Below are 10405 nucleotides of genomic sequence, written 5' to 3'. Positions count from 1 at the left end.
TAAGGCATGTGACTTTTTTGCTAGTACCTTGAGATTCGATCCCTTAGTGCACTCAAAATTGGGCCACCCCTATGATAGACTTCCTCTGTGCAGAGTCATTTACATTTAGTTTAGCCAAGCTTCTCTTCCCATCTTTGTTTCTTATTGCTATTCCTACAATAATTCCTTATATAATATACTCGAGACTGAAGTGTTGAAGCCCAAAGATGGTGGTTTTACTGGAATTTGTGATGAAAAGACATTGTATGAAAAGTTTTACAGATGTTTTCCATTTTTCATCTTCTTTTTGTCCTCCAAGTTTCATCTTAAAAATCCTTCAGGATGGCTTTGGTGATTTGGTGTTTCACCAGTCTTGTGGGTTTGTTTTTCCCTTTTCTTTCTCTCCACTGCTTCCTGCTGCTTGATGGGGTGATACTGCTCATAAAGGAAGAACTTACAAAAGCCTTTAAACCAATGTTGCCTTGGACGTCATCTCTCTCTGTTTGATGATTAAACCAAGCGATTGTGGTGCCTAAGATGTTTTCTCTAGTCTCCATTTTCTGGCAGTTGATTTACAAAGGTTTAAACTTTCTTAAGAATAGTATTAGTCAATATCTGTTCTTTTATATATTACCCATTTTTTTCCATCAAGAGCTTGTTCAAAATGCCTTTTGAAGTTGACTGAATTGTTAGCCATATCTTCTTCTCTTTTATTTTGTCTTCCATTTTGATATTGATTTTTATCTTTGCTCTAACAAATTAGTGGTCTGACTATATACAGATCGCTGGTTAAAAAAATACCTCTGACACCCATGACAAGTTACTTCCTACCTGTTAAAATTTCATTTTTATGATGTTTCTTGGTCTCTAGTATTTGCAGATTCCCTTCTTGAAAAAAAGTGTTCATGACATATGTGTGTGAGGCTTCTGAATATTCTATAAGCTTTTGACTTCTCTCATGTCTTACTCCTTACCCATGTTTTCAACTTATTTTTTTACAGCTGAGTCATCAAGCCTTATTAAATAATAATAATTCACATGTGTATTTCTCTTTTAGATTTATAAAGCAGTTTCATTCATTATGTCATTTGACCATCACACAAGTTCTGTGAGATAGGTAGTACAAATAAATATTATCTCTGTCGACAAATAAGGAAACTGGACTCTATGCAAATGCCTGCATACATAGATTCATGTGTATGTATATGTATGTGTATGTATGTATGTATATGCATGCAGCTCACATCTCTTTCCTGAGCTCTAGTCCTCTTATCACCTACTGCCTGCTAGACATTTCTACCTGGGTGTCCCATGAGGTTCTCAAACTCAAAATGTCAAAAGCAAAATGCATTGCCTTTTCCCCAAAACCCTGCCCCCAAACCTCTGAATTTTTATCTTTCTGTTGAGGGCACAACCAACCTTCTAGTCACTGAGAGTCATACCTGACTTCTCACTCTATTGCATATCCATACCCAATCCACACCCAGTTAACCAAGTCTTATCAATTCTACCTCCACATCATAACTTTCAGTAGTACCATTCTCCTCTTTCCCAAAGCAACCACCTTCCTCACCTCTTTCCCCAGGTAATAGCATTCTAAATGGCCTCCAGTCTATCCTTTCTCCAATCCTTTCCTCACCCGGCTACCGAGAGATATCCCTAAAGCACAGATCTAACTATTCCTCTGTTCACAAAGTCTCTAGGGATCCTATTGCTTCTGGAATAAATGCCAAACTCTTCTGCTTGACATTTAAAGCCCTTAACAACCTAGCTCCAACCTATCTGTCTAGGCTAACGTCAAATTACTTCCACCCCTCTATTTTCCAGCCAAACTTGCCCCCACCCTCACATCCCACTTCCTGCCTCTCTGGTCCTTCACATAATTAGAAAGGGTCAGAGCTAAGAATTGAACCTAGGTCACGAGATGGCTTCGGCTAATGATGCTGAGAGCCGTCCGCTGAAGAGGAACTCACCCCCCTGCCAAAGCTTCCCACGCCATTTCTGGACAGCTCTAACAGTTAGGAAGTTTTAGAGGAAAACTTCATCAATCTTAGCTCTGCCCCCAGCAAATCAAGCAGGAGACTCTAACTGAAGGAACACAAAACAGTACTTGTATGTCAGGAAGAGAAACACTAATGCCAGAATCCAAAACATGATGGGGAAAGGGCGGTGGTGTTTTTGTTGCTGTGTCGTTCAGTCCTGTGACCTCATTTGGGGTTTTCTTGGCAGAGATACTGCAATGGTCTTCCATTTCCTTCTCCAGCTCATTTTACAGATGAGGAAACTGAGGCAGACAAGGTGAAGTGACTTGCCCAGGGTCATACCACTAGGTAAGTGTCGGAGGCCAGATCTGAACTCAGGAAGATGAGTCTTCCTGACTCCAGGCCCATCACTCTAACTACTTTGACACCTGATCTAGAACTTGAAATTTTAAGAAACTTAAAACTTTTACATTTTTATCACACACACACACACACACACATACACACACACACACAATCTATATATTTCTATCTGTCTATCTACGTATCCTGAAAGGGGGACAGGAACAAAGATGTGGTGTGACAAAAATGTAAAAGTTTCAAGTTTTGTAATAGCTTTGAGTTTCCAATTTTATGTAAAATCTGTACATTTTAATGGAGCAGTAAATATTCCTTTGAGAAAAGCAACACGTTAGATTGTTTTCTCTAAGAACTGAGATAGATATGTATTGTGTATATGTATATATTGTCGGCTTCCTTGTGCTTCTGTTAAGAACAATGACAAAAGAACAAGTAAACATGACATTCCTGGATGATGTTTTATAATTTTTGTCCTGAAGGTAATTAAGAACAAGACTGAAAAGGCAGGACAAAGTATTGAATATCCCTTAGGTTCAATTGAATATACCCAGATGGATTTTATAAAAACATGTGTAAGGACTCGTGCCAACTTCAGTGGGTTTGCAGCCTGTCTGGGCCCTCCAGGCCAGGTGGCCTCCCTTCATCCTGGGGACTGTCCTGCGGCCTCCACCCTGTGGAAGAGGGCCGGGCCCCTGGGCCACACGCTGTCCCAGGCCCATGCCTCTGCCTCTGGCACCGGACATCCAGCATTGAACCCTGTGTAAAGAGAGGCTCGCCTCCCAGCTTGAGCCGGCTTGGCCCAGAAGACCCCTTGTGGGGGAGGGGCCTACCAGGCGTGGAGAACCTGCAGCCTCCGGCCCACATGTGGCCCTCTAGGTCCTCAAGTGAGGCCCTTTAGCTGAATCCCCACATCTCACAGACCAAATCCTCTTTAACCTCTTTAGTTCTCTTCAACTTTTAAAGTGTGGCTCTGGAAAATAAATGTGTTCTGTGAAGTTTGGGGATTCAGTCAATTCTCCACCCACCCTGATAATTCCTGCTTATTGGGCCCTGAGTGACTTTTCATGGGGTGGGGGGAGGGGGGGTTCGAGGGGGGAAGGCCAGATTTGGTTGGAGTCAAGAAGGCTTCAGAAATTCAAGACACAGATAAAACAGAAGGAAACACAATGCCACGAAGACATCTTGTTTTGGGCAGTCAGGCTGTCAAATGTTGGTAGAAGGGGCATCTTTCCAAAAAGAAATTACAAGTGGGAACTTTCAAAAAAGGAAAAAAGAAATATTTCAGAGAATCTGCGCTCGTTTTAGCTTAAAGTCAAAGGTATCAAAATAAAATATGAACTTTTCTCAATGAAAGAATCTTCACTACTTTTTTGACTGTGGGGGAAGACTTCGAGAGCCAGGGGGTACGTCACTTCCACCCTGGTTGGCGGGAAACTCCGGCCTGAGGGCTTGGAGCTCCAGGCGCGCTTCGCCCCTCCCCCACGGGCGCTCTCGCCTCACGCCCAGGGCGCGAGCTCGGGGTTACCTCAGGTCGCGTGCTCAGCTTGACCTCGGAGCCTCGTTTTGGAGTCCCGCGCAGCCGCAGTCTCCTCGTAGCCGCGCTCAGTCCTCTCAGTCGCCTCAGGACGTCGAAGAAGCAGGTTGGCCAGTGACGGTGCGGGACGAGGGCGGCATTGAGGCGGCAGTTGTGTGGCTGCCCTGGGCCCCGGGGGGGCTGCGGGGCAGGTGGGCGGGCGCTGCTTTTGGCAGAGGGGCCCGGCGGGGAGAGGGCAGGAGCTGGGTTCGAAAGGTGCTTCCCCCGAACTTGGCCGTGAGGCCCGAGTCCGGGCAGGGCTGCCTCAGCAGCCTGGATTATATGGCGGGTCCCGAGGCCACGTGGATGCCTTTCGTTCTAGGGCCTGGGGTTCTAGGGCTGGGGGCGTTCGAGGTCTGCCTGGCCGAGTGACCCAGGGCAAGCCCTTTCGTGAGGATCCCACGAGAACATGGTGGAAGAGCGCTGAGCACCCAGGGCCGCCATGTTCCTTCCCTCCCTGAGGGCGTGGCAGATGGGGCGGGGCCTGGGGGTGGAAGCCCCTCCCACCTGGGAAAGTGGGACTGGTGACTCCGCCCACCTCCGAGGGAGGTTGTGAGGACCCATTGTCAAACGCGAGGCCCATAGTAGGCACCATAGAAATGTTAGCTGTTAACAGTCTCCTTAGCTGCTCTAACTATTATTCTTATTCCTTCTAAGGTCAAGGAAAGTCAGGGAGCTTCAGTGACCTGCCCACGGGCAAGTGCCGGCAAAGGAGAGGTTTGAACTTTTATCAATTAGTGGTCTTTCCTTGCTTCTAACTGTACAATTTTGATCTTTCTGTTGCTGTGGTACATCACGGATGTAGGTATTTAAATCATCTTAAGCGGTGAAAGATAAGTCTGACACAGTAGATGGAAGTGGCATTGGAACCAGGGAGACCTGAGTTCAGGTCCTGCCCCTGACACATAACTGGAGATGTGACCCTGGACAAGTCACTGAACTTCTCTAGACAACTCTCTAAGGCCGAGGTGCAGAGAAAGTGCCAACCTGTGTACTTTATCTGACAGTTCCCTTTACCGGTGAAATTGCAGGTCCATTCTTGTCGCTGTCTTGAGTAATACATTTTAAAATGATTGTGGCCGCTTTTTTTTTTAGGTCAGAAAATGTCTGGAAAAGACAGAGATCCGTGTGTAAAGTTTCTGAAGGCTCAGAGAAACTCTGAACTTTTTTTTGCAGCTTTTGGGGTAAGAGCAGTTGGCCATTTGTATTGCCTGAAGTTGTGAATTCATTTTCCTTTAAGTTTTGGTGACTTTGATTTATCAAGCTATTTACAGTCTAATAAAATTGGATTTGTAACTAAAATGTTGTATTTCCACAATTACACTGTATATTCACATTGTGTATTGCTTGTAATGAAGTGTGACTTGTATTTTCATTTCTTTTAGAGGTATTTGATGTGCGGCCCTCGAAAGAACAAGGCACTCACTGCTAGAACTTCGTTATTTTTTGACGTTTGATATAGTCCACTAGAATAGCACTTTGTACTTTTAGAAAAATGATTCTTGAACAGAGCTTTTGATTCATTGTTAAAAACCAGATTCATTATGTGCAGGGTAACTTTTTGGTTCCTTTTCTCTTATCTAATTATTTAGCTTATGGATGTGAATAATTAAAAATATATTTTCATTTACTTTTTGCTACAGTCTATGAGGGAATATCTGTCCGAAGAATATCTTCAAACTCTTACAGAAGAAGAGGCATTGAATATAAAAGAGAATGACAAATCACTTTATATCTGTGACCCATTTAGTGGCATTGGCTTTGATCATCTCCAAAAGGTTTGTCAGCTATTTTGTATTTTACTCAGGATTTTCTGGTCCTAGTTCCAATAGCTGTTATTTCTAGGTTTAAGAAAATGCAAATTATAAATGGAGGTAGGCTACAAGGTGATAAATTTTCCAGCCACTACAACTCTCAAAGACTGCCTCCTAACTATAGTGATATGTATTGATGGAGGGAGTAATCAAACTGATGTAACTACATATTTTTGGAAAACAGGTATGAATACTGGTAAATACTACAGCTTGAAGTTAAGAGGGTATGTAAAGGGAAAAGTCATCTTTTTTTCTTGCTTAAATGGTGTCAATTTTGTCTTTTCTGTAGATTGGCTGTAGAATTGTTAGCCCACAAGTAATTATATTTTGCATACAGCATCACCGATGCATCCCAAAATCGGAGTACCCAGTTTACAATATGATTATGGCAGATATAATTATTTCTTGTACAAGCCTCCACAAAGAAACAAAGGTAAGATGGTTTAGTAGAATTTTAACATAACACATACTTCTTCTGTGGAATTTTTTTGTTGGTTAAACTATACTTCAAAATGTTTTGAATTTTGTTTTACATGCTACAAAGTAAAGGGCTGAGTTTAGCAATATGATAGGCAAAACATTGATCTCCAAATTGAATTGTACCCTGAACAACTTGTCCTAACCCATGGCATTTCATAATAATGTTCATGTAGTATAACCGAACCTCCATATGAAACCTAAGTGTAACCTCACAGTCCAATCACAGGACTGTAATTTTACACTCCATATCATCTGCCTCTGGTACACACCTTACAAAATTCCTTCAGATCATAGGTGCCTACAATTGCTCCAGCCACTAGACAAAAGTGACTACCAGCTCTGCCCCAGATCCAGTGTTTCTCCTTTTATAATATTGTCCTGATGATACTAAGTGCTTACTTTGAGTAGCTATGCCTAAAATCAAAATGTAGAGATAGGATTTTTTTTCTTATTTTATGTTTTTTATTTTAGACTTAATTACTAAAATTTAAGTACACAATAAAGAAAAGAAAAAGAAACTTACTATAAACTTAAATGTTGAAACCTAAATACAGAAAAGAGAAATACATAAATACATAAAAGAAAAAGCATGTAGTGTGCACAGCAGAACATGAGAGGATTCAAAATATATAGCAATAAATTTCCATTTCAGGAAAGCCTATGTAGTAAATGTTACGCATTGTATTGAAGTGTCCATATTGAAAAGTGTCCATCTTTGCTTCCTTGTAAGTTTTCTTTTGTTCTCTGCTGTGCACTTTTTACTTTGTTCTTTTTTCCCCCCTTCCTCTCCCTCTATTACTTAACATACTCCCCCTCCAAGGATCCCTCCCATATCCTTCCATTCCCTTTAATACTCTTCTATAACCCTCTTAACCCTTACCCTCTCCTCTAGAGATTCCTCCCCTATCCTCTCCCCTTCCCTATCTCCTTAGCATTTTATTTCTTTCTGAATTTAGAAGACTTTTATACTCTCTAGAGAGAGAAAGAGAGAGAGAGAGTGTTACCTCTTGAACCCATTCCTAATGAAAATAGGTTTCCAGAACTAACAACTCTCCTCCCCTATCTAATTTCTCTGTTTTGGGTCTTTCTCTCGCACCTCATTTGTATGAAATTATTACTGTTTTACCTCTTCCTAAACAGTTTGACCTTCTGAAGTCATATCATACTTGGGTCTACCCCAGTCTTTCTTCCAAACTACCCAATTACTAATAACAATCTTAGACATGTTTTACATTTTACATACATAAAAAGTAAACAGTCTGTCCTTGTTGAGTCCCTCATAATTAGTCTTTGATGTATACCTTATATTTCTCCTGGCTCTTGTATATCAAATCTTCTGTGAAGTTCAGGTTTCTTTTTAACAAAGTCCTGAAAGTTTGACAATTCATTAAATGTCTTTTTTTTTCATTTAGGATTATGCTTAGCAGAGACAGGATTTTTAAATCAAAACAGTGATTTAGTGAAATATGCTTTTTAGTGCCTTTGAAGAGACCCATTGACTATTAGAAGATTTCCATTTTTCTTTACAAATCATTTGTCTTAAAAATCCATTTTAACATAATTTGGTGTTTGGATACATATTATTTTGTTGTAGGCTTGGAATAATGGATACTAGAGAAAAATGACATTGATTAATATATTTCCTGTCTCTTGGCACTCTAGAAAGAAATTCATAAATATGTACAAATGATGGGTGGACGATTCTGCAGAGATTTGAATATGTCAGTCACTCACGTTATTGCTGGGCAAGTCGGCAGCCAAAAATATTTAGTGGCTGCAAGCCTAGGGAAACCTATTATGCTCCCTACTTGGATAAAAGAGCTTTGGAAGAAGTCACAAGAGAAGTAAGTTGTTTATTGGTCTTCAGAAATGATGCATGAGGTCTTTTAGGTCTAATCCTCAGGGTCCCCTGAAGAAAGCTTTATGTTTTCTCTCCTTAGTCATTCAGTGACCTAAACAGCTTCAACACCATTCTCTTTCCCAAATTCAGAAGAGTAAAAGTTTCTTGGGGACAAAATGATGATAAATGCCCATGGTAGGCAGTGTGATGTGGAGAGAGTCTTGAGTTTGGGATCAGAGCACCTCTGTTAATTGGAAAGTGTCTGAGTGTTGGGCTAGTCAGTTCACCTCTCTGGGACTCCCATTTCCTCATCTGTAAAATGAAGAGGTTGTATTAGATAACCTCTGAGGTCCCTGCCACCTCCCCATGTAGTGTGCTATAAATTAGTCTATCTCTAGAATTGCCGACATGTATATAAAGTTCAGAGGGAAGGTGACTTTGTATATGTTGCAGTTCTTTCTTGAGTTGTTAAGATTGTAAACATAAAACATGAGAAGAGAAAATGATGGGAAAAGCACACACTGGTTCTAGCATAAGTGCAATATTTACTAACCCAATTTTGGAGCAAATATTTTTGTTTAATTTTTATAGTACAGTAAATGTTTTTCTCCTACTGTTTTTTTTTTAAATTTTTCAGCTGTATGGCACGATGTAAAGATATAAATATGGAACATTTCAAGTGCCCTTTGTTTCTTGGCTATACGATTTGTGTGAGTGGCTTATGTGCCCTGGAAAGAAGGGCAATCCAGCACCTCACAACTGAACATGGAGGTCACTATATGGGACATCTGCAAATGAATGAATGCACACACCTCATTGTTCAAGAACCAAAAGGTAAAAATGATTCCCCAAAAAGTAAACCACATCCATAAATAACTGTTGCTATTGATACCTATTAATGTTTTAGTTTTACTTCCCTTGGTAAAATAGCATGTGTGAGTGAGCACAGCCAAGATTACAGTGTAGCAAGAAGTACAGATAGCTTCACCCTTCCTACCCACCCCCCCAAAAAACAAAACAGACCTAGAAAATGTACTAGATCAAATCTGGATGGAAAAATAGAAGAAAATGCCATAGCACACCCAAGTCATTATAGGGATACAAACAGAGTAGTGTATGGACAATAAGGACAGAGACTGGCTAAAAGGATGCCATATAGAGCCTTGCAGCCTTCAGGGACTGTGGCCAAGGGCGAGGGGAGGACCCAGAATCACCAGGGCACCGTTACCTCCTACAGTGCTTAGGAGCAGATGCCAACTGGCAGCCCTGTCCCTCACTGCACCAGTTCCTAGTCACAGATTCAGGTCAGACTGATGAGGGTACCTGTACCTGTGGGTGGCAGTCCAGGGTAAGGATTGGTCCTGGACCCTGAGCTACAGCTCATACCCCAGAAGCAGATCAGTATCTTAGTTCCAGCTTCTTAATCTAGTGTGAATCCTGCTGAGGAATGACAAAAGCAGGTATGCCAAAGGGAAGCTTATAACTGTTGCTGTGAACCAGCTGGGCTTTCCATCTGGCTGATAGTGCCTGAACCCAGCAGCAGTTTATTCTTGCTTAGACCCAGACTCAGGTTAGGAATGTGTAGAGCTCAGACCAAGGAAGCAGTGATGTAACTTTGTCTTGGATTATACCACTTTGGAAGCACCAAAAGCTTTGCAGGTACCTGGAATAACAATAATGACAGCACCAATTTGATGAAACCTGGCATTTATATAGTACCTACTATGTGTCAGACACTATACTAAGCACTTTACAAATATTAATCCATTTGATCCTTACAGCAACCCTAGAAGGTAAGTGCTGTTATCCACCCCTGTTTTATAGGTGAGGAAATTGAGGCAAACATTTTTTAAGTGACTTCCCTAAAGTCAAATAGCTGCTAAGTGTCTAGAACCAGATTTGAACTCATCTTACTGACTCCAGGCCTAGTGCTCAATGCAGTGAACAAGAAAGCAGCAGTCAGATCAGCCTAGACCTTCCCATCAGAGGTTCCCAGAGCCTGGCCCTAACATCAAGTCCAAAGTCAGGAAGTAGACTGGAAGAATGAGCAAACAAAAAAAGAATCCCCCTATGATGCCATGAATGCTCCAGTCAGTCTGAAAAGAAGAGAACGATTCCAAAATGTCTACAAGCAAAACCTCAAAGTAAAATTCAGCTTAGGTACAAGTTCAACTAAAATTCCAAGAAGAGTTGAAGCAAGAGTTTAAAAGGAGTTTTAAAAAAAAGTTTTAATAAAATGATAGCACTAGATGAAAAAATGGAAAAGAAATGAGAGTTATAAAAGAAATTATTGGAAAGGGAGTACAGCTTAGAGATATAACACCTTGCCCAAGCAACAAACTCTCTAAAAATTAGAATGGGCCAAAAAGAAGCCACT

General features: G+C 41.2%; 1 protein-coding gene across 1 annotated transcript in view; it reads left to right on the top strand.

The window, feature by feature from the left end:
- Positions 1 to 3928: 3928 nt before the first annotated feature.
- The window catches only part of LOC110209089 (DNA topoisomerase 2-binding protein 1-like), a 28755-nt gene continuing 22278 nt past the window's right edge, over positions 3929 to 10405 (top strand). The window contains 7 exon segments of the mRNA XM_078151613.1: positions 3929 to 3961; positions 4552 to 4611; positions 4990 to 5078; positions 5538 to 5672; positions 5998 to 6141; positions 7851 to 8032; positions 8666 to 8862. Coding sequence (XP_078007739.1) covers positions 4998 to 5078; positions 5538 to 5672; positions 5998 to 6141; positions 7851 to 8032; positions 8666 to 8862 — 739 coding nt within the window. The 5' untranslated portion in view covers positions 3929 to 3961; positions 4552 to 4611; positions 4990 to 4997.

The sequence above is a fragment of the Phascolarctos cinereus genome, unplaced genomic scaffold, assembly GCF_003287225.1.
Source record: "Phascolarctos cinereus isolate Bilbo 61053 unplaced genomic scaffold, phaCin_HiC Scaffold_1;HRSCAF=81, whole genome shotgun sequence".
In the NCBI taxonomy this organism is placed as follows: domain Eukaryota; kingdom Metazoa; phylum Chordata; class Mammalia; order Diprotodontia; family Phascolarctidae; genus Phascolarctos; species Phascolarctos cinereus.
This window is presented reverse-complemented; position numbering and strand designations above follow the sequence as displayed.